This window comes from Drepanopeziza brunnea (genome assembly GCF_022702325.1).
Source record: "Drepanopeziza brunnea f. sp. 'multigermtubi' strain 214-2 chromosome Unknown ctg14, whole genome shotgun sequence".
In the NCBI taxonomy this organism is placed as follows: Eukaryota; Fungi; Ascomycota; class Leotiomycetes; order Helotiales; family Drepanopezizaceae; genus Drepanopeziza; species Drepanopeziza brunnea.
Window position 1 is genome coordinate 1,392,019 of NW_027094077.1, and position 22,748 is coordinate 1,414,766.

Below are 22,748 nucleotides of genomic sequence, written 5' to 3' on the forward strand. Positions count from 1 at the left end.
GGGGGAAGGGCTGGATTACAATTGCTGGCAACCCAAAAACCCGACACCAGATCCAGGAAACAGAGACGAGTAGGTCCCTCTCAGAGTCAAACCACAGCTCCACCAGCAGGCTGGCAGGCTGGCAGTCTGCAGGCACCGACAACGCGGTCCGGTCTGATACTGAAACAGCTCAGCAGAGGAGCCGAGGAGCGGAGCGGAACCCTCTCTCCAAGTATCTCTCTCTCTCTCTCTCTCTCTCTCTCTCTATCTAGGTAGGTAGGTTAGGTATCTAGGTATCGAGGCCCGCTCGATCGGACGATCGGCCTGGCGGCGCTGATAGACGGTACCGCTTCTAAGAGCCGACTCTCTCGCAGAGGCTCTCTTCTTTGACCGCGCTCCGTTTCTGCAGGTTCGAGGAAGGAGCTACGGTAGGTACCTAGTCTTGTTGTACCGTACTTGTTTGGAGGATCTCGTTTACTGGTGCTCGAGGCTGGGGAAATGGCTTGGATGGACTGGCGTTGAAAGATTGGAAGATAGATAGATAGAAGGAAAAAAGAGATATATATATATAAATATATCTGTGTACGGAGGGGGGACGGCGAGGTGAGGTGAGGTAGGTCAAAGAGGAGCAGGGGAGGGAGCGGCATTCGCAAGCAAGGCCAAGGATCCGCCCCCACACCAACCACCCCCCTCCTTCCACCGAGGACAGGGAAAAAAAAAATTTGAAGAACAAAAAGATTAAATGGGATAGATATTCGCGGAATTGAACCACGTGAAGCTTGATTGGACAAACTGGGAATCGAACCCAGGACCACTCCCACTTCGTGCCGTACGCTGCCCGGCGCCGCCGCATGCTAAGGGAGTATTATACCACTAAACCATATGCCCGGTCAGAAGATCGTTGACGCCGCCGCACACAGACCGTGTAATATCCCCATTTGTCAAATCCGCATGTCAACAATATGCGCATCGGAGGTACCTACATACAGTACTACAAGTCGCGACCGGGGAGATGCGCGAGCAGCTTTTCCGCAGGGAAGGTCAAGAAAGTACTGAGGCGATTTTTGAAATTGGGTGGAAGAAGGATGGATGATGGATGGATGCATTCGAGCTCGTATCTTCGATTTCTCTGGCGCGAGTTGTTGTGCAGGGAACCTCACGTGCTACACGTGTACATGTAGCAGCTGCTCCAGCTCTTCTGGATAGATCAGACGCTTCCCACCACTTTTGCTGATGTCCTGTTCCGTGCTCCACCACTTACGTGTCTACGTACAGATCTCGCACCATAACGAGGGAAGAACTTGAGCCGCGATCTGGCTTGTTTTTCTGATTGTGATGTGCTCAGAAGAACGAATGACTCCCAAATAGTATTATAGCAGACGAGAAAACAACTCAGTCGCGGACGAGCACTCACTCCTGAACGCCGAGAGAAAATCATCAGATACAGCATCTGAGAAGAAAATGACAGTTACTAACAGTGGTGCATTTTCCTGGTATCTATCCATGCCACGCCACTCGCTAAGCGCACTACATGCAACATAATACAAACATGTCCTTCCTTTTCGGACGCCAACCTGAAACGCCATCAGTACCCCTAAGCTCAGTCTGCCCGACTCCGAATGAATATATCTCTTATCATAGCAGCCCTTCCGTAGTCATATGCAATGTCCGGCAGTCGTGTTCATGCACTATCCATGCTCCCAATCACATCCCTTGCAAGCATCAACTCGGCCACGACCTTCTGCTCAAGCAGACTCACAGTCTTCCCAGTATCTGTCTTTCGCTTGACCATCGCATCCTCCAGCGGGCCCATGGGTAGGATCCGCTCTCGTAGCAACGCCTTCGACCCCAACCAAAATTCCACGTTCTCCAATACGCCCGCTGCGTCCCATTTTACCTCAGGAATAGCAATGCCGCACTGCTTTCTGAACGAATCTAGGATGAAGTGCAGTCCCGCCATATGGTTGGTTTCCGAGCAGACAGTGAAAGTGATGTACTTTTTCTGGCCTCTCGGAACAAGGCGGTTGGTTTCGGGGGCATCAAAGGCCTCCTCGCTCTGTGTGAGCATGAGCGGAAACTGGTTTAGGAACTGTGCTACTTCGATGGCGATGGATCCCTCGACAGCGTAGAGGAGGTTGAGTAGTAAAGGAAGGATGCCAACAGCCCATATTCTGTAGCAGCGTTGTAAGCCGGCACTTTCGGCAAAAGGACTTACGCCTGGACGGCGGAAGTAGGACATGATGTCCATAGATGAGAGCCGGCCCAAAATACCACCGAGAGCGAGTTGTTCGGCCAATGGTTGCACGCCGGAAAGCTCGAGGAGGAAGAGGATGCTGAGCTCACCATAGATGGGATCGCCGTTGATTGCAAGCTTCTCGGACCATGAGAAGAGTCGAATGGCATTGAGCGGTACCTGGTTGTCGATCATCAAGGTCACAATCTGTGCGTAACAGAGCTCGATTCCAGGGATGTGGAGGCAGGCTTGGAGAATACCGGTAATGAGACGAACATCTCCGGGCGACGAGTCGGCGGGTGAGTCGTGTATAGACGAGGCAAGTTCACGGAAACCCATTGCGACGACGTGCTTTAATACATCGAGGACAACGGGAACGATAGGTATCGATTGAGAGCCTCGTCCTATCGACGCTCCGAAGTGTGAATTCTGAGCCGTTCCGTCTTTCTGGGCGTGGATCAGGAGGGCAATGTACAGCAGGTTTAGTAGTGCTCTGTAGTAGATGATGTCGCCCTCAGGTACAGGCCTCTCGAATGATCCTCGGAGGTTGGAGATAGTCGTCCAAACCATTGGCAGGAGGCTCTTCATTTCTGGAATAGATGATTTCGCTTCCGACAGTCGTTGGCTCAAAATTTGTGCGAGTTGTGCGCGGCGTTGGGACAGCGTTGAAAATATCTCCTCCGGGGGTTGGCTTCTTCCATTGGCGACGAGACAGTTGTTGACCACGCTCGCCAACATTGTTTGCAATCCAGGCTCTGTACCAATATACTTCGTGAGTTCAGAGCACAGTCTTTCCCAGCCATTGAAGAGGGCCTGCAGCATGTTAGCTAAATGCGTCTTGAAGTCGATTCAGAACTTACGATTTGAGCTTCGACGAGCGACAGGTTGATGTTTGCGCGCTCAAACTCCACCCGGAGCCCATCTTCTCTATTCCACCCACTGTCGTGTGAAAACATTCGATCAGCAAGGGACATGTCGTAGAACCATCCACTGCCAAGTTCGCGGGGTTGCAGTGTCGTTCGCTTCAAGTCTAGTACCGTACACCCTGGATATCTGTTCTCGAAGTTGCTCTTCAGGCATCCGTGAAGCGCAGAATTATAGGCAGGTACTGCAACAGCAAATCTCGAGAAATAAGACAGGTTCTTCAAAAGATCGATTATCGACAATCCAAACCCTGTTTGTTTGGAGTAGAAGACATGCATCGATAGAATCTCGGAAATGTAAGCCGCAATACGAGTCTGATTGCAATCTCCAATGAGCGAATCGATTCTCCTGTCCTGATGGAGCGGTTTCATGTCCCCAACAAAATTTGAAATGGACTGAATGAACTTCGCATATAGCGGAGAGTTGAAAACAGTCCAAGCTCTCAAGTCTTGAGCTTCGACGACGAACTCTAGCATGGCAAGCTTCTCGGCCGTAGACAGCTCGCCAATTTTAATCAGAGACGCTAAAGCTGTAGTAAGGAGAGATTTTTCCGATGCGCCTAATTCCTTTTCGCCGATTTTGCTTTGCACTGCATCTTTCGCAGTCTTGCCTGTCAAAATGTAGTTGGCAAATCCATGTTGCCGGCTGTTCATGATCATGGATAAAAAGTGCCAGATGGTCTTCAGGTTTTCTTCACGAGACAGAGGTTTGTCGAGATCTGATATGCTGTGAAAGAAATGCTTAGAGGTCTGTGGGCCTAAGTAGCCCAGAAGAGATGCTGGTTGCGAAGCCTCATCTGAGGCCGTTCCAATCAAAATTTCGAACAACGTAACCACCTTGTTTCGGTACTTATCGTTCGCGGCGTACAAACGTGCGACTAGCGAGGATGATTGGAATATCTGGGTCTCAAGCCTGGATGAGGGTAAATCGAGCAAGGCACTGACTCGAAGAAGCACCTGCGAAAATTCAAGCATCGTACAGACCTGGCATATCCACAAGTCTACCATGTTTGGAAAGATTGTGAATTCGGGGGTCTGAAATCCATCAAAAAAGGCCTGTAACAGAGTTTGAAACCTCAAAGTCCCCGATGTCGTTGGCAGAAAGCTTTCGACAAGGTAAATCGCTGGTGCCATGAGAGCCTCCATAACTTTAGGCTTCACTGCCTTCTTTTCACTCATAATTTGCGGCGACCACGGAGAAAGAACTCTTTCGGAAACGGGATTGTCGTCCTTTTCAGGTTCAGTTGACGCGTCAATACCGAATGCATATCTCAAGATCTTCGTGAATGCAGTCCCGATAGTATGATTGATACGTCGACGGTCGTCTTGGGTATTGTATTTCCAGGTCCGCGAGCTTTCTAGTACTTCGTTCAAGTATCTAGCGAAAGACAACAGCACCTTCGACAACGTGTTCTCTGAAATTCCAGTAGAGACATCATGTCGTCTGTTTTGAGAAAACTGCATACGGCCATTACGGCTGATAAGTTGGTCATCACTTCGCCGTCGGATGGCGTTGATGGCGAAATCGTCAACCAAAGCTTCGAATAGATGGCAAACAGACGAGAGGAATTCGTATCGGCCTGAGACAACTTCGATGCCTTCAACAATAGTTGGCAGTCTCGCTCTACCTCTGCCCATATCCAAAAGACCACCACGCGCAATAAGTGGCCAAACACGTCCTGGTGCTACATGTATCTGAGAGTGAATGAAATGTACGCAGCTGACTAGAACAGCCAGTGAGATATTGGAGCCATGACAAGCCGAAATATTCTGGAGCTCTTCCAGGAATATTTCGAAGATAACAGCTGTGATGTCTCGATCGTGACTAAGCCCTGAGCTTGCCTCTGCTAATATCTTCTCTTGTGATTGCTCTGAACCGGTCTTGCTGACCGACCCTGAGCCAGAGACAAGCACAGCGAGCAGTTCAATGATCTCGGCCACAGAGTCCGGGTCGGCGGGCATTCCTGTGGTAACATCGACCACATCACTCGCTGCCAGGTAGGTCTCCAACAACTTCCCAAGATATGCTAACCCGGAAAACTCGTGGAACCACGAAGCGACTCGTGGGCCAGATTCAGAAACCATACGCCCGAGTGTTCCAGCAGGTAGATAAAAATCACTGTTGATTGCGATGAGGGAAGATTTTGCCGTGGCTTGACTCCGGAGAGTATTGAACCGAGGTACGAACAACTGGAGCGGTCTGGTCAGTTGTATAGTATTATTATTCTCTTCTTCTTGCGTGGTTTCGTAGTCCAAGAAGTCCGGTGGCAAAGCGCAGGTGAATTGTCGCATTCTTTCAAGATACTGTTCCGCGATAGTGAGGCCTTCTTTGCTGTGCCGAGGGGAGGCAACAGCTCGCAAAATTTGCAAGAAGGGCAGGGATTCATAAGGGTATCTGGACTTTGCAGTCTCCAAGAAAGCCTGAATCAGAACCTCGTCCTCCGCAAAATTCTCCACCGGATCATCGCCAAGAGGCGTATCCGATTTCAGGAGGTCCCAATAATTCTGTCCGCCTGTGAGGGCGGAGAGAGCAGCTGTCATTATCTCCGGACCGTACCCAGCTCGCGTGCTGTACTTAATAAGAGTAAGCACTGCTGAGCGCATTTGAGCTCCAGTTGTAGAGGAGAAGAAGGCGTCTGAGGTGTTGCCAAACCGGGCACAAAGAGAGCCAAGGCATTCGAAAACACGCGACGAGTCAACAGCAGTTCGAGCAAGATAGTCGACTATGTCATCTTCAAGGTTATCATTTATCTGCTCTAGCACGTCTTTGTATGGATCAGGCAATGACTCCAGATCCACAGGAGCAGCTTGATCGTATCGTGACGACTCTCTTAGTTCTGAGGCCATCATACGCTCAGTCAACGTTGCGAGTATGATAGTCCATGAAAGGATAGCAGGGCCTGCAGAGACGAGACGGTTGTCCGCAGCAAACAACAGAATCGAATTGATCTCGAGTATTGTTTTGGTATTGAAGATGTAGTATCTGTCCATGGGAGCATCGGCCGATACCTGCTCATTAATATTGCTCGACGTGCTTAGTAGTTCCACAGCATTAGCCGGCGCGAGAATTGACACGGATATGATAGCAGAGATTGCCTGCATGACCTCAAGTAACTCCTGGATCGATGCTTCATCCTAAGTGGCCAATCAGTATCTATGACAAGTAATGGCGATACAAACGTACCGCATCAACTCTGCTAACAAATTCGGCGCTCCGCTGGAGTCTGAACCACTGTAATGCCACTGTAGAGGACGGGAACCCAACAACATAATTCAGGATCTGCCAAATGAGTTCCATTGAGTGAATGGCTTCCGTGATTTGGCTGCGGGTCCATTGCCCAGGGTCGTCTCTTCTTCCTTCCTCATTAAAGCAATCGCCCCCGATATTTTGCAGGTTTCTTTCAATGCCAGATATGTAGCGCGAAATTAGGATATCTCCATCCGGTACCAACTTTGTCCTGAGCAGCTGTAAAGAGTCTGTGAGCCAAGGCGGTCCGAAGGCGTCTTTGTCTTTGGGATTTTCCGGGGTGGCCATGGCATCGAACAAGGACTCCAAAATCCATTCCGTACATTTCAGGAGGTACTGCCTCTCCGAGAGGTACTGCCGAAATATTCTCTTCCTCCGGCTTTCTTGGGAATCGAAATCTTTCTGTACATCCTGCGCGTCCGGCCCTCGTATCGTCAACGCGGTGGGGATAGAGCTAGAGTATTTGTTGTTCCCAGCTGAGTCCCGTATATTCACCAGCTCTTCCTCTGAAAATGGGCCTAGAAGTTGAGCTTCTGCCCGCGACTGGTACTCCTCGACCACTAATCTCAGCGCAGCTACCTCCTCAATCTTGGTCGCATTGCTGAGCCAGAGCGCATCCTCCTTGATCTCCTGGATATTGTATTGCGTATTGGCGGAAGGGGTAACGTTTATCGGAGAGGTCTTGGTATCGAAGGCATTTTTACTCTGTGGAGAGGGTTGCGGAATGGTGAACGGGTCCACCAATATGTTTAAGACTTCTTCATCCTCCAGAAAGCTCTTTAAAATGTTTGAGGGAGGTTTAATGAGGGCTTCGTTATCCTTGACTGCAGAGAAGAGCAGCTTCCAGGAGCTATACCATTCTGTGAGCAGCGTAGGGCCAAAGACGAGTGCTTACTTACATGAGAAGCTCGTCACCACTGAGACATTGGTCCAGAGAAGGGAAATAACTGGACGCAGGTATCGGGGCCATTACTACCAAGCTCAGCAGAGCTGAATGTGTGGCAAGGGTTTTCGTGGAGCATCAAAAGAGCTCTGTCGTGGAGGTGACTCTGTTGCGAGCTGGAGCTGCTCAGGTACGCGACAAAGCGCAGAGATGGGCTGCAAGTTTGAGCTTGTGGGGCAGCGCGCGCTTATTCCTTATCCTGGTGCCTATCAGCCGCGTTTGCCGCCGCCGATCCGGAGTCACCAAGTGCCCCTCAAATTTCTTGGAACTTTCTGGAGTAGACTCACAATATTGTCCGCTCTTACAATGGCCCTCGACCTCATTGACCATTCGCCCCAACAGCCAGATGCTGCTCCACCTCTGGAAAACGCCTCAAACTTGGTTCTAATCGACAATTTTGACTCATTTACCTGGAACATATATCAATATTTAGTACTTGAAGGCGCAACGGTCACAGTCTACCGTAACGATGCTATCACTGTGGAGGAGCTTACAGCACTGAAGCCAACCCAATTGGTTATCAGCCCTGGTCCAGGTCACCCCAGAACAGACTCTGGAATCAGTCGGGACGCTATAATGCACTTTGCAGGCAAGATACCTGTCTTAGGTGTTTGTATGGGACAGTGAGTCGCACAAACTGGTTGATCTGTATGTCTTGCTGACTCTCTGCGGACAATGCATGATCGATCTCTGGGGTGGCGATGTGACCTTTGCGGGAGAGATTTTGCACGGAAAAACCTCTCCTTTGCAGCACGATTCGAAAGGAGTTTATGCTGGCCTACCGCAAGATCTCCCCGTTACACGATACCACTCCCTAGCTGGCACTCATCCTACTCTACCAGAATGCCTGGAGGTCTCGTCCTGGATCGGATCGGGCCCGGATAGCGGCAAAGGAGTCATAATGGGCGTCAGACACAAAGAATACGTTGTAGAAGGCGTCCAGTATCACCCGGAAAGTATCCTCACTGAAAATGGTCGTGTCATGCTCCAGAACTTCCTCCAGATGCGTGGTGGAACCTGGGCAGAGAACAGCCGTCTACAGAAGGAAGCCGCTGGGCTGAGTAAACAAGCGATCGGGTCCAAGAGCGAAAACATCCTGACCAATATATTCGCCCACCGAAAAGCCGCAGTGACAGCGCAGAAAGAGATTCCTTCGCAACGGCCATCGGATCTCCAAGCAGCCTATGAACTGAATATTGCCCCTCCCCTCGTACCATTCGTTAGCCGTCTCCGCAAGTCACCCTTCCCTCTGTCTCTGATGGCTGAAATCAAGAGGGCTTCTCCGTCGAAGGGTATCATATCAATGTCCACATGTGCTCCAGCCCAGGCCAGAACGTATGCATTAGCTGGCGCAAGTGTCATCTCTGTACTGACCGAGCCTGAGTGGTTCAAAGGCAGCATCGACGACCTCCGCGCTGTTCGTCAGGCGCTCGAGGGGATGCCAAACCGACCCGCTGTCCTTCGCAAGGAGTTCATCTTTGAGGAATATCAAATACTAGAGGCGCGACTCGCTGGCGCTGATACAGTGCTTTTAATTGTCAAGATGTTGGACGAAGAAACCCTGACCCGACTATATCACTACTCACAATCGCTAGGCATGGAACCTTTGGTCGAAGTCAATACAGCCGAAGAAATGTCCATTGCTGTCAAGCTTGAGTCAAAAGTCATTGGTGTGAACAACCGCAACCTTACCAGCTTCGAGGTAGACCTTGATACTACTAGCCGACTGCTTGACCAAGTCCCAAAAGAGACAATAGTATGTGCTCTTAGCGGAATTTCGGGCCCCCAAGACGTGCAAGCATATCAAAAGAATGGAGCCGGTGCCGTTTTGGTCGGCGAAGCTCTTATGCGTGCCAAGGACACAGCAAAATTCATCCGTGAACTTCTTGGGAGCTCAGTGCCACTTCTGAAATCATCACCACGGCCTCTTCTGGTGAAGATTTGCGGCACCCGAAAACCAGAGGCAGCTGCTGAAGCTATCAAAGCAGGTGCAGACTTGATAGGAATGATACTTGTGCCTGGGAGAGGCAGACACGTCCCCTATAAAGATGCAGTCGCTATATCGAAAGTCGTCCACGAATCACGGGTCACCACCGGAATCGTTGTTAGTGATCGCGCGGGCAGCCAAGCCTCTGATTTCTTCGCAAATGCTGCGTCAAACATTTCAAGCCATCGTCCATTGCTTGTGGGTGTTTTTCAGAACCAGCCACTAGAGGAGATCTTGGAGCTACAAAAAGCATATGAACTAGATATCGTGCAACTTCATGGCGACGAGCCTCTGGAATGGGCCAATCTGCTTCCAGTCCCTGTCATTCGAGCTTTCATGCCCAACCAGCCCGGCCTTGGCAGGCGTGGCTATCACACTGTCCCACTGCTTGATTCTGCATCTGGTGGATCGGGCCAGAAACTCGATATCGGCGAAGTTAAGAGCGCTCTTAAAAAGGATTCAGGTCTCAGGGTTATCCTTGCCGGTGGTCTAAATCCTGACAACGTAGCAGACGCTGTCAGATCTGCCGGAGAGCTCGGCGACAGGATAATCGCTGTCGATGTATCTAGTGGAGTTGAAGAAGACGGTATCCAGAGCATCGCGAAGATCCAGGCGTTCATTAAGGCGGCTAAAAGTGTTCGTTAGACAAAAACTACCTAGCTTTGTTAACGAAGTTACGGGTTACGAGCAACCCATTTCCTTGTAATATCGAATTTTTTTACTTGATATGTGTTTTGTATTCGTTCTCGATTTTTCGCTAGCTGTGGTCTCCCCAGTAAGACCACTCATTGTCTTCATTACTGTATTCCGTTCTCAAGTTATGCTCTTAGATCACGGCACAATTGTGCACATTCTTGTGTCCTGATAATATCTATGGCCATAATCTGTGCGCACTTTGCTGAATACAAAGGCCATGATTTGATTCGGTCAAAAGTCACCGGTTTTTTAAGGCAAAGTTTTCTTCTCCGAAAATCCGTGGGCGAATTCTGCAATTTGGCTGGGGTGCAAGGCGGAGGCTAAGGGCACATCAGAATATTAAAACATTTTCCCCTGACATCCAGCTAATAGGCTCACTTGTCTTCGTTGCGGAGCTCGTTGGGTTTTTGCTACATTGACGGGCAAGTGCCGGCGTGCCCTCTGCATTTTACGCACCTTAGCCCTCGCCAAGTCTAACCGAACAGACCCTCGCCTCTCGGATGGAAGTAAACACAGGTAGGTACACAGACCAATTGAATTAAGACCCACTTCCTCCCCCAACTACTCCCATAAAACCAGCACCCCATCAAGTGTACGATTCTCCACAACATTTCTCTCTTCTCAGCAACTCCAAACACAGAGAACTTCAAGCAAGTTCTGCAATCTTTCAGCTTGGTTGCTTTCCATCCGCACACAATTGCTATCACGCGTACATACGCTCCCGTTTTCTACCAAACATTGAGATTTTCCCCTCAGTCAGGAAATTCATACCTTTCACCACATTTGAAGCAAGTCTTTCCTCCATATCACCGCACAAGATTTTTCAAATCTGTTCATTTCAAGCTGTTTTTTTTCTCTTGCAGGACCAAGCAGGAAGGAGCATTTCTATCTTGCAGTTTCTTAGCACTTCGCTTTTTGGGGAGGTTTGCATTCGGCTTCAGAATCTTGGTCGTCAAGTCTATTTCAAGAATTTGGAAGCGAGACATCATCCTACTCATCCCATTCCATCACCTTTCAACTCAAATCTTACTCGCCTTTACTGAATTTTCTAGATTGCCCATCTATCAAGCACCTTAGTTTCCAGGGGCATCGACAAGCTCCTTTTACGACTTCATCAGTAGCCACACTACATCTCCAGTATCAACAACGATTCTTCACTTCATCGCACCTCACCATCCATATGCAGCTTCTCGGCCTCTCAGAAGAACTAGCAGGACTCACATCAACGATAAACGTATCACTCTACAACATCGTCCCTGAACAAAGTCAACATCATATACTCAGACATTGCATCTGTCCCTCTACTACCGCCATTCTCAAACTCCACGTCAACTTCTCCGACTATTTCAAAATGCCTACCCGTCAATCCCTCATCGCTTCTCGGGCTACCAGCAACAACAGCAAACGTGCCGCCCGCACCAATGCTCCTATCAAGGAACCCGCCCCTGCTCCCCTACCTATCGTCCAAAAAGTCAAAAGCGGCCGCCGCATGAGGCAAATCTTCAAAGGCCTAACCATGACATCTGTCGGCACTTACCCCGGCTCTAACAAAGTCCTCACCGGGGACGACGTTAGGAATTTCGTCACGGCTCATGGTGGGATTTACGAGAGAGAAGTTACGGCTGAAACCACGCATCTGATTTGCTCGATTGAGGAGTACAAGAAGAGACCTAAGCATGGTATAAAAATCCATTCCCTCCAATCTGGCCCAAAGCTGTGGACATACAAAAGTATCTGGCTGACTTATGTGAATAGTCTGTGACGCCTGGCAACTCGGCACCGAGCGGTGCAAGATTGTCGTATTCGACTGGCTCGAGGACTGCCTTGTCCGCAAGCAGAAACTACTCCTGAGCACCCGGCCCTACACGCTGGACCGCACCATCATGCAGCTCAGGAAGCGCAACGCCAAGGACATGACAGAGTACCGCAAAAAGTTCGAGGATGGGGTCAAAGTTTCCAAGGAGTTGTGTGACAACCGTGCGTTTCCCCCCTCCCATCCCATTCCCTTCTTCGTCCGAAAATTAGATTGAGATGGTGATGGACAAGCCAGGATGGGAAAGATAGGGAAAATACATGTTTACTGACGTGTCAACCTCCAAAGGGCTCTATCATGTCTACTACGACGCCGACGCGTTCGAGTACAAGGTCATGCTTTCGCGTTTTCGCCTGGATGGCAGTACGATGATCGAGAAATACACACTCTTTGTACGTCTTCTCCCTGTCCTGTCCCTCATAGGGCTCCCCATCTCACACCCCTTTCGTCTCCCAGCCCAGCTAACACTCACCTACCCGCCCCCTCAGCTCTTCGAATCTCACGCCAAAGCGCCCCCGCTCTACATGTTCGGCGCCAAATTCTCGCGCACCCACCGCCCGACCTCCTACTACCGCGAGGACTGCCACCCGATGGTCTTCTCCACGGCCTTCAATTGCTTCAAGAAGTTCTTCCGGGAGAAGTCCGGCGTGGACTGGGATCTCCGCCTCGAGCGCCTGAGCCCCAAGACGGACGCTCACGGCAACGAGAAGGTCTTCTTCAAGTACAGCCCGCCCGCGGGCGGGAGACCGGTGGGCCTGCTGCCGCCGGGATACGTGCGACCAGATGATCGTCCGCTGGCGCAGCCGGTGGATGCAAAAGCTGCAGATATCATCGAAGTCTACGACACGGACAGCGAGGCTGATTCAGACAACGACGGCGACGGCGACGAGTCCGGATCGGCTTCTAGTCAGACCCCCACGCAAACTTCCGCCTCCTCTTCTGACCACACCGATGAATCCGGTTCGATCAGCAGCAGCAGCAGCAGCAACACCGCTCGCCCTGACAACTACAATTACGATCAAAATCGCAATCCCAATATCGACAACAATGCCGGCAACGATAAGGGCTCCATCATCTCCATCTCCTCCGACACCGGCTCAGGCGAAGGCTCAGCGAGTAGTGAAAATGGCATCGCTTCGACTTTTGGCTCTGGGAACAGTGGGTCGGACAACATGTCCTCGAGCGAGCTGGGTGAGGGCGAGCAGAGAGCAAAGGAGCAGGGCGTGAGCTATGGCCAGGCGCTCGCTGCCAAACCGGTGTCGATCAGCAGCGATGAGGAGATGATGCAGAATCCTATGTATTGGCAGTAGGGGGGTAGTCGGGGCGCGGGTGGGATATCTGGTGTGGGGTGACTTAAACACATGGTGGCATTTGGGGGACGACTGGGCGTTTAGGGGGGTGGATAAGGAGTTTTTGACTCTTCGCGATGGCATTCCTGATTATGTGAGGATTTAATGGGGGCGAAAAATCTATCTGGATGTTTCGGTATCGCGACACAGAAAGGAAGGGGCGGGGGAGGGAAGGGGGAAGACATTTACATACAGATTTCAGATCACTGGCCTTTCAACAAGAACCAGCTCCCTAAACACTTACATTTCTGCGCAACAGGCGCAGATACCATATAAACAGGCATTCCCCAATGGAACATACATACACTCCTCATTAAGAGATAATCTGAAAGCCCCATGGCATCTGCTCAAAACGCAAGTCGTGAAAGTGGCTAAATAGTCAGCGGCTAGATATCCAAACTCCTGCACCTCGCTAATCACAATCCCAAGCCCAATGCAACCAAACGCCCCCTCACCACCCTGCATCGATCTTTTTAAAATCGCAGCTTCGGCATAGCAAACACCAATAGAATCGCCACTACCCCTAGCCCCGCGATCCATGCATACATCAACATCCTCCCCCACCACCCCTTCCCCTCGGTCATCGTCCTCAGATACCCCATCCGCCTCTGCGCGGCCTCTAGTCCTAGCTCATTCTTTTCCAGCCCTTTCGTCGCGTTTTCTAGCACGGGTTTCTCCTCTTCGAGAGAGATGGCGAAGGACCGCGTGGATTCTTTCATTTTCGTGGCAAGGGAGAGGAGGGAGGCGGTGATGGCTTCCTGTTCGGCGCGTTGGTGGCTGAGAAGGGCTTCGGTGGTGGCGGTCGATAAGGAGTCTGGGTTTGAGTTGCCGGTGCTGTACGAAGAGGGGGAAAGAAGCTCGGCACGGAGGTCTTTGTGGCGGGCGCGGAGGACAGAAGGGGGTTCTGGTTCCGGTAGTGGTTTTGGTCTTGGTTCAGGGTTGGTTGTATGCTTTGGGGCCGGCGCTTGTATTTTTGTTTGTGATTGAGGGGCCAAGGCAGGAGATATCGGTTCTATGGGAGATGGTGTGGCGGATGGGACGTCGGCGTGAGAGTCGGTTTCTTCAGAGGGGGTGTCTTCGCCCAGTAGGTCCTCGCCTTCAGAGGAGGAATCGTCTCTCGAATCAAACTCGCCGAGCTATTTCGCATTAATATCTGGAAATCCGGATGGGTAGCAGGGGGGGTTACCTCTCTCATCTCTTGCAACCGTTCACTAAGCCGTAGTATCAATTCTCGCTTCTGTACCAAATCCGCCTGGGTTTCTTGCTTCCGCGACTGCACTTTGATCTTTTGGGCATCTTGCTCGAGCCGCACAAGTAAAGCCCGGGCATAATCTAGATTCTATCCGCATACAAGTCAGAAAATCTACCGAAAGATGTAGATATGTAGGATCCTTACAGTACCAACTTTGTCCCTCTCTAAGCTTGTCTGTAGCCTGCGTTCCGTCTCAGCATCTGGCGTTACGAGGGTTTTATGTAGTCGGGAGAGCAGACGAGTGAGGTTCACTGCTGTTGGATCGGGCGCATTTGCTGAGGATAGCCGGGCCATGGTTGTGATTGTGGTTGTAGCTGCAGTTGTTCGGCGGGAAGCAGTTCGGTCTGCCTGGATAACAACCACGGGGCTTGATAAGGCTGCCGTGGCAGCTTGACTACTTTTAGTCTAGCGCATCAGTTCAACATAAAAAGTGAGCTCGACTCGAGCTTTTCTCTTCGACCATCCACAAACATCATCACAATCCGGTCCTGAAACCGCGTTGACAGCGACGATGACACGTCTCCCAACCCCCAAGAGGCGATGAGATACTGATACCAGGTTTCAAGCTCCTGTATGAATTCGCTGAACTAGCTTTCTTCTTCAACTGCGCTGCACAATGATCGGTGCGTAAATGTGCTGGACAATCAACATAGCACCCTGATCTTTGCCTATGGATGCATTGATGGGTGAATGGGCTCGAGGAAACAATCCGATCAATCCGTCGTCACCATCGTCGTGCGAGACGATGAGGCAGATGAACCGACTGTCAGCGAGCTTCTGATTTAGGTATGCACTTACTTCATGCTGTCTTCCCTCCTCGCTATGATGATACCGTTCATGCACCACTCATACAGCCTTCGGGTCGGTGATGAGAACCAATACCTAAATTTAATCTGAGCAAGATCATGCCCTCTACCCATACTTTCTATGTTGCCCATTATTCACGTGCTAACATTCTGGAATGAAGATTTTAGATACTGTCTCGAACAACAAATAGATCTTCTCAAAACATATCGTATTGCCATTGTGCATTCTCTTCGCGTTGGCTCTGCTTCTACCCCCAATATATCACAGAATGGGGAATCTCGTTTCCCATCTGAGTGCTTTCCCGGACCAAGCTGCCGGGTATGCAAGACTAGAGCCAACCCTCTCAAGATTCCTATAACTTCTATTCCCGGGTCGTGCAAGAGCACAAACAAGATCGAATCCCGCATCCCCTGCATTCGCAAACCTCGCACTGAGCAGTGCAGCCTGGATCCCCCGCCGCCGAAATACAGGTATCGTGCTATCAAAAGCCATATGAGCAAGGCCTCCAAGAGAGGTTTCAATCAGAGCCATCCCCGCTGAGTCTGCCACCCTCCCGTCAACAGTCGCGACGTAGTCCGTGGTATCGTCACGCAATATCGCACTGCGAGCAATCGTTTGGGAATTGTCTCAGCCCGGCATAGATCTTGATACCCATTGATCGACTACCTCACAAATTCCTCCGCATCTTTAGGTCCAACACGGGATATCTGCACCCCTTCTATCTGTTCCTCAGTTAAATCTTCGCCACTGAGGACACGCGCACAGCTGTTGAGAAATCTATCGACCCTATGCCCCTTCCAAAACAGCAAATCCAGCGCTCATGTATCGGTTATCGGACAGATTTGTACGCTCACATCCACTCCATTCTTCACGAACATAGTCTCTACTTCACCAAGCTTCTCTTTAGATATCGATCCCCCCATCCCGTACCCGACGACTCGATTCAACTTCCGTCCGAAGTTGGGGGGAGTAATTGCTGCTACGCCCGCTGTAAGACTAGGCCCTAACTGAATTGCGGTTGTTTTATAGTCTGGGAACAGCTGGGCACATTGTTTGCTCTGCTGGAGGATGCGGATGACGTCCGCTTCTTTGAGTCGCTGGGCTGTTTTGCGTGAGGTGAGTAGCATTTTTGCGTTTGGTGTTTGCCGGGGAATTCCGAAATGGGAATTCGAGACATCGAGTAATCGTGATGGTGTTTATTAAGTTTTATTTTTTTCTGTTCCTTATATACCTTTTTATGAATTTCTACGTTGTCTATGGCATGAAGGCCTATGGATCTTCCGTATTCCCTCCTTGGCAAGTTGACCTGTGTGTTTGAGAGAGATATAATGATAAGCTCAGTTCAATTCTGACAGATCATTATTCAAAATTATATCTTATATTGATAGTAATTACGAATGGAGGCAAGCCATACCGAATGGAGCAGGTCAAATCGAACAAAACGGTGCCACATACATTGTCATGTATGCTCCAGTCTTGATCGAGAAGCTGAACGATACATCGCTTCCACTAAAATCATGCCCTATCCGATGATATAAGCTTCCAGTTGAGTATTGCAATTTTTTTTTTTATTTTTTCTCGCAATTTTTAAAGGCGCTGGGGGCAAGGGAGCACTACCGACTTCCGACTTCATCATGTTGGAGAATATGTTTTTTCGAGCGGCCTGCAGCCAGTTTTGCTTCGTTTGATATTCTTCTGTACATCGCTTGCGGTTCTGGGATCGTGGATATACCACATCCCGCGATATGCAAAAACGATATTCTCGCACAATCTGAGCCGCCGTATCCATCTTATACCTACTAATCCCCTCGTCACTTTATTTTTCCTCCACTTTTCTTCGTTCTATTCAACTCTCAATTTTCCCTCTCTTGGCGAACATCTGCGCTAGGCTAAGTTTCTAGCCTCCTCCGGTTGTTCTACCATCACTGTATACACTATATTCGAAGTGCGCTTGGGAGCTCGAAGGACCAAATTAGGAAGGTACGCGGGGCTGAGAATCGAAGTGCTGACAGAAGAATTTCCGAAGCCAGATTGAAGTAGTCGGAAGGCATGGTTGTTGTTTTTCTAATTGTAGCAATTTTTCTTTCAATTTTTATACTTCCAATTGTGACGATTGCTTATCCAATTGCTTCTCGTCCGATTTCTCCACTTCCAATTGTACCAAATGTACCGACTGTACCCCTTCCAATTGCTCCATTTTCATTCGTACATCCTCATTGCACCACTTCTAATTATACTACCAGTTTTACCTTTTCCACTTGCACCCTCTTTCAATTATATCAGTGGGTCGGTATAGGCAATTTGCATAGGGCGAATCGGGCCTTACGTCATTGAAGCTTGGAGTCGTAGCAATCGTGGTCGTTCACCGATAGGAGAACCGGGAAGAGTATATTGGGTTCGCCCAGTATCGTTGCGTAGCCGTATGCTGAGGTTCTGGAAATTTTCGAAGTTGAGGGTCTTCAAGGTACACGCCGTATACGGACAAACGGTTACATAAATGTGTTAACGCAAGCAAGTTACTTAGCTTGAATTAATTCTTGAGTCCAATCTTCCCTCTCGCTTATACTAGGAAGCGGGTTGTCACTTTCGTGTATAAGACAACCTGAACGGACACTAGATATCTACAACCACTCACCAACCACATATACTCAAGGAGTATTACGCATTGGAGGTGGAGCCAGAAGTCGTTGCAAAGCATGCCCGTTTTTCCCCATGATCACAGCGCAAAGGCGTGTGTGTATATATGATTAGCCGGCCGCGCTTACGTATGTATGTACGTATGTACCGGATGCAGTTTTTCAGTAATATATATCCTAATGAGCTAGCTGATTGATTGGTAGTTGCTAGTTGGTGTGTGTGTGTCCTTTGGTATATTAATAGTCGTTGGTGTGGGTGTAGTGTGGTCGTGATAATGGTGGTGGGCTTTTTTGATTAGCAAAAAGTAGGGGGGATGGATGGGTGGTGTTAGGAATTATATATACGAAGTGAAAAGGGAGAAGATTCGCTAAGCGAGAACCTCGAGTGCAAAGGTACCGAAGCGAGCCCTTGAATTATCCCCCACAAGTACGGATTGGAGGTATTTCAAAAAGGCCACGAGAGAGAATGCGGTCTATTGTATCTGCAGTATAAGCTATCTACTTAGCTAGCCAGTCTTGACGTCCGTTCGCTTCTTCAGCGCCAGCTTCACGTACTTCAGCGGCGCCAACGTGACCGTGCCCGCTGCCAGGTGATCAATCTCCCGCTTCACCACTTGGGGATCCATACCCTCGCCGAGAACGATCCGGTACTCTCTCAGGACCGTCGCCAGAACGCTGATGTACTCCGACTGCGTGAACTTCCTCCCGAGGCAGGCGCGGGCGCCACCGGAAAAGGTCATCAGCGTTCCTCTGACCTGCCTCGAGCGGTCCGACGCGACGACCTTCTTGTCGGTGCGCTCGTTGGGAGCTGCCCCGATGATGCCCATCCATCTCTCGGGCTTGAGAGTCCACGGATCCGGCCAGTACCGCTCGTGGTAGTGGACCGCGTTGACGTTGAGGTACACCCGGCACTCGGCCGGCAGCACATGCTGTCGGGGGGGCTTCTTCTCCGGGTAGACGGTGATGGTGGTCTCCTTGGGGATCATCTTCGTGATAATGCAAACGCCCGGGTACAAACGGAATACTTCGTACATGAAGCCGTACGTGTACTGGAACTTCTCGAAGTCGTCCGTGTAATTGAGCGAGGTGCGTCCTTCGGCAGCTGCCGCGGCATAGACCCCATCGACCTCTTCAATAATCCTGTCCTGCAGATCCTGCCTGAGAGCCAAGGTGATGAAGCCGTAGGACATGGCGTTCGCGGTAGTCTCATAGCCCGCGAGCAGGTACAAGAACAGATTGCCGAGCACCTCGTCTTCGCTGAAAGCTTGCTTGCGGCCGGCAGCCTTAGCCTCGAAGGCTGAAGCGCGCAGGACGGATGTGAGGAGGTTCCCCCTGGCGTCGGCAGATTCGTACTCGCTGTCTTTGCTCAGGTTGGCAGTCTCCGTCCGGATCATCTCGCGCATGTACTTCTCGAGCTCGCCGTGTGCCGCCGCGATCTCCCTCATGCCAGTCAAGTTCATGATCCATTTGGGAATGAGAAGAATCTTGACCATGAACGTCGTGACTAGGTGCAGAGCGTGATGCAGGCTCATGGTGTGTCCTTGAGGAATTTGGCTTCGAAGATCGGAAACTTCGGCTTTGAAGTCTAGTCTTTTGCCGAAGCCCGTGTAGGCAATGACGGCCAGAGTCAATCGATTGATATCAAGTGAAAGGTCACGGGTCGTGTTTTCCTGAGACCAGGACTCTGTGAGCGCGCGTGCTTGGTCGGAAGCTTCATTCCAGACTAGATCATTGGCTCCGCTGCCATCGTTGAAGGGAGGTGCAGTAATGCGGACGTGGAAATTGTACGCTTTGCCCTCTGTAGTTGCAACATTCGGTCCATATGGCTCGAGCACCTCTGAAAAGAGCCGTCAGTGAAAGACGCTCTTGATGAATAAGAATGGCGTTGAACTTACTATATTTGTCTCTTGGCTTTAGGAACTCGTTTCGTCTATTCATAACATCCCAGCTCATATCGGCGTCGGCGCTATAGCAGACGAGGCCCTCCGGCGATACGACAATGAAAACATCTCCAAGCTCCTCGTGAACCCTGCGTTTCTCTTCCCAAGCCCAGTCGAGGACGGAAAAGCGAATCCAGCGCGGCCAGCCCTCGCCTCTCGAAAGTCTTTGTGTGAATAAGGGGCGGATGAGTGGAGTCAACAGCTTTGCGAGGAACTCAGTCTCGAGTAGAGGCACGATGGTATACGGCAAACCCGTCTTCCTGGCTTGGCCGATGTAGTACGCCAACTTGACAAGCTTGTAGAGGATGAATAGCAGTAGGACTGTGACAAGAGAGCCTGAGGCGTCCATAGTGAATTTCTCTGTACGGGTGGACGAGGGATCAAAGTCGAGCGTGCAAGCCGACAGCTGGCCATTCTCTATAGACGTCTGGCCGCTCTGCCGGTCAGCTCGGGGCCAGGCCACTTATTGACCATGCCCGAAGGAAAGGTCCGGACCAGCGCCGCACGTAACCCAGACCCATTTCACGTTTGGATTGCGCAATGCCCCGAGACACTTGCAGTCGTTTGTTGGTGCTTCGTCTGTCTGCATTCGCTCGCTTAGCGCAGCCATGTACACCTACCAGTGCGTATTCCGGCCTGTATCTTGATGGGAAAGACGACCCAGACAGATCTTCGCTATGAAAACCGAGTAGGTGTGTCTCTAAGTACGTACAGGTGCCGTTGGTGATACCTAAGCTGTCGCTAAAATCTGACTTGCAGGCTGAAAGTGCTGCAGTCAGACCGGAGCTGCCCAGTCCTCCCCCACCTACATAGCGATCAGTCCAACGCCCGAAGTGACACGGGGAGATAAAGCAATCATAGGTACCTATCAACAGCCCAGCTCAGCTCAGCTTACGCTCACACCCATCGTCTGCTCCAGCTTACGATGGAATCTCCCACGAAAGACGACGCTGCCACAACCGACACCGACCCCCTCCCGCGTCTGGTGCACATAGGCGAGATCGAGTTCCATCTGGGCGAAGTGACCATCGGCCGCGAGACGCCGCGAGGAACCTTTCTCTTCTGCCCCATCACCGGCGGTGAGTTTTGACTTGCTCAATCATTATCATCATATATCACGTGCAAATATATACTTTTTCAAAAAGGATAAAAATATATACATCCTCGCTTAACACTATTTACTTATGTATTTCAAACAGGACACTTCACCACGGTCTTTCCCCTCCCCTCCGGCTTCGGTATCCACCACTCCACCGCAACCACCGGCCTGCGAGCCGAGATCCTCCCTGGCGGCGGAGACTATCCACTCATCCATGACGGCGAGCGAGCCGAGCTGAATGTCAGCGTTGTCGCGAAGAGCCTTATTAACAACAACAACAACAACAACAACAACAACAACAACAACAACAACAACAACAACAACAACAGCGATGGAGACAAGAACGCACGAGACATTTTCCGCATCACATCCTTCGGCGTTTGCGAGTGGAATGACCTCGTCTTCGACATGATGGGCCAGGCGGCCGGCGCTCGCTCGACGCAGCTGGGCGAGGTCAACGCGTGGCAGGTCTTTCGCTTCAACACGGATAGCCGGGAATATGCCTGGCTGAACTGGGCTTGCGTTATTGGGCAGGAGAGGCTGCTGTATGAGGATGGGATGATGGCCAAGACGCAGATGAAGCTGTTCCAGTTCTTGGTTAGATAGATATAAGTAAGTCCTTGGTTATTGCTTAGTTGATTGGCAATGTATTGGGGGTGGGGTGGGGGGGAGGTTGAGAGAGATGCTTAGGTAAATAATGGCTGTACAAGGGGATTGTATGTCTAGCTGTAGGTAGAATACATTTCTATGATAGCCATTTATCTTCGTTCATTCATGTAACTGGTGTTAAGCCTGCTGTTGTTCATCTCAGATGGATTCTGCCCAGGAAACGCCTCCCAACTCGTCTGTTCCCCAGCACTTTCCGCTCTACTCCGTCCCGTTTCAGCCTTCAGACCTAGAATTTCAGTCAGCAGATTCCCGATCTAATCACGCACCAAGTTTACTTACTACCTCACTCCTACATCCACAACTTAAGAATCCCGCATCACCCCTCACCCCTCCCCATCCAGTCAAGCATCCGTCCGCATCGCTGTTCCACTGAAGCAGTAGCCCGGCTTCATCTTCCCAGGCAGCAGCATCTGCATGTACACAACCAGAGCAGTACAGAGACATCCATAGAATAGCGAGAGCAGATAATCCCGTCTGGTCAGCGGCGGGCCGGAGATAGGTGTTCCCACGTGCATCATGCGCTCCATGGCTTTGGGGCCCATGGCTTTGGAAAAGAAGATTGACCGATCGATGGAGTGACTGATGGATTAACTGACGGACTGACTGTATAGCTTTGCTGTGGGTAACTGCTTTTGTCTTCTTGAGCTAGGTTTGGATTTCGTTGTTGCAGCCAGACAGAGGAAACCGTAGGCTTTGAATACTTGATCAGGTAGATATATACCTGGATGCGTGCTGAATCCAACGATTAGGTATAGATCTAGATCTAGGGTGAGGCTCAGCTCGCCGTGTAGGATGTCGACATCTTACAGTGAGCGCCGCGTCTACGAAACCCAAAGGAGAAATTCGCCAGGTTGCCTTTCTGGGACGCGGCAGACATTGTGCCGTTTTGGGATTGCAGACAGCCAGCCAGCCAGGCTTCCATCCCACTTCAATTTCGAAATACAATTGACCGCCAAGGTCAGAAATAGGAGGAACGGATTTTGGCCTCAGACATCTATGGGAATCGACAAGGTCACGGGGACTGTAGACACGTGACCATGCGGCTTCCCGATGAGGAAACCATTCCCTGGAGCCTCCGTAGAAATGCATCCACGACATTTACAACCAAACACCAGAGACTAGTCTTACCACCACCACCTGTGGTACCATCACCTACCTGCCTTTCTCGACTTAGA

General features: G+C 50.5%; 8 protein-coding genes across 9 annotated transcripts; 4 read left to right on the forward strand and 4 right to left on the reverse strand.

Annotated features, from left to right (window-relative positions):
* Positions 1–1,660: 1,660 nt before the first annotated feature.
* L3040_007983 (uncharacterized protein) lies at positions 1,661–7,352 on the reverse strand (the record flags this gene model as incomplete). The annotated part of the gene is made up of 4 exons (XM_007295517.2): positions 1,661–3,025; positions 3,073–6,270; positions 6,320–7,232; positions 7,282–7,352. The coding sequence occupies 4 exons, from the start codon at positions 7,350–7,352 to the stop codon at positions 1,661–1,663; spliced, it is 5,547 nt and encodes a 1,848-aa protein (XP_007295579.1).
* Positions 7,353–7,631: 279 nt separating this feature from the next.
* L3040_007984 (uncharacterized protein) lies at positions 7,632–9,957 on the forward strand (the record flags this gene model as incomplete). The annotated part of the gene is made up of 2 exons (XM_007295516.2): positions 7,632–7,934; positions 8,077–9,957. The coding sequence occupies 2 exons, from the start codon at positions 7,632–7,634 to the stop codon at positions 9,955–9,957; spliced, it is 2,184 nt and encodes a 727-aa protein (XP_007295578.2).
* A 1,402-nt stretch (positions 9,958–11,359) lies between these two features.
* Positions 11,360–13,131, forward strand: L3040_007985 (uncharacterized protein; the record flags this gene model as incomplete). The annotated part of the gene is made up of 4 exons (XM_007295515.2): positions 11,360–11,687; positions 11,764–11,985; positions 12,110–12,213; positions 12,310–13,131. The coding sequence occupies 4 exons, from the start codon at positions 11,360–11,362 to the stop codon at positions 13,129–13,131; spliced, it is 1,476 nt and encodes a 491-aa protein (XP_007295577.2).
* Positions 13,132–13,643: 512 nt separating this feature from the next.
* L3040_007986 (uncharacterized protein) lies at positions 13,644–14,716 on the reverse strand (the record flags this gene model as incomplete). The annotated part of the gene is made up of 3 exons (XM_007295514.2): positions 13,644–14,306; positions 14,357–14,509; positions 14,567–14,716. The coding sequence occupies 3 exons, from the start codon at positions 14,714–14,716 to the stop codon at positions 13,644–13,646; spliced, it is 966 nt and encodes a 321-aa protein (XP_007295576.2).
* Positions 14,717–15,038: 322 nt separating this feature from the next.
* Positions 15,039–15,769, forward strand: L3040_007987 (uncharacterized protein; the record flags this gene model as incomplete). The annotated part of the gene is made up of 3 exons (XM_066154776.1): positions 15,039–15,045; positions 15,197–15,208; positions 15,390–15,769. 3 exons carry the CDS (start codon positions 15,039–15,041, stop codon positions 15,767–15,769), a joined length of 399 nt encoding a protein of 132 aa, XP_066010672.1.
* A 2,602-nt stretch (positions 15,770–18,371) lies between these two features.
* Positions 18,372–20,154, reverse strand: L3040_007988 (uncharacterized protein; the record flags this gene model as incomplete). Its single annotated transcript, XM_007295512.1, has 2 exons — positions 18,372–19,702; positions 19,761–20,154. The coding sequence occupies 2 exons, from the start codon at positions 20,152–20,154 to the stop codon at positions 18,372–18,374; spliced, it is 1,725 nt and encodes a 574-aa protein (XP_007295574.1).
* Positions 20,155–20,730: 576 nt separating this feature from the next.
* Positions 20,731–21,510, forward strand: L3040_007989 (uncharacterized protein; the record flags this gene model as incomplete). Its single annotated transcript, XM_007295511.1, has 2 exons — positions 20,731–20,884; positions 21,005–21,510. 2 exons carry the CDS (start codon positions 20,731–20,733, stop codon positions 21,508–21,510), a joined length of 660 nt encoding a protein of 219 aa, XP_007295573.1.
* A 283-nt stretch (positions 21,511–21,793) lies between these two features.
* Positions 21,794–22,450, reverse strand: L3040_007990 (uncharacterized protein; the record flags this gene model as incomplete). 2 transcript variants are annotated; one of them, XM_066154777.1, is made up of 4 exons in its annotated part: positions 21,794–21,799; positions 21,853–21,983; positions 22,174–22,305; positions 22,381–22,450. In XM_066154777.1, 4 exons carry the CDS (start codon positions 22,448–22,450, stop codon positions 21,794–21,796), a joined length of 339 nt encoding a protein of 112 aa, XP_066010673.1. The 2 variants fall into 2 exon arrangements, with proteins under 2 accessions (XP_066010673.1, XP_066010674.1); XM_066154778.1 differs by having other exon boundaries at positions 22,295–22,330.
* Between the last annotated feature and the right edge of the window lie 298 nt (positions 22,451–22,748).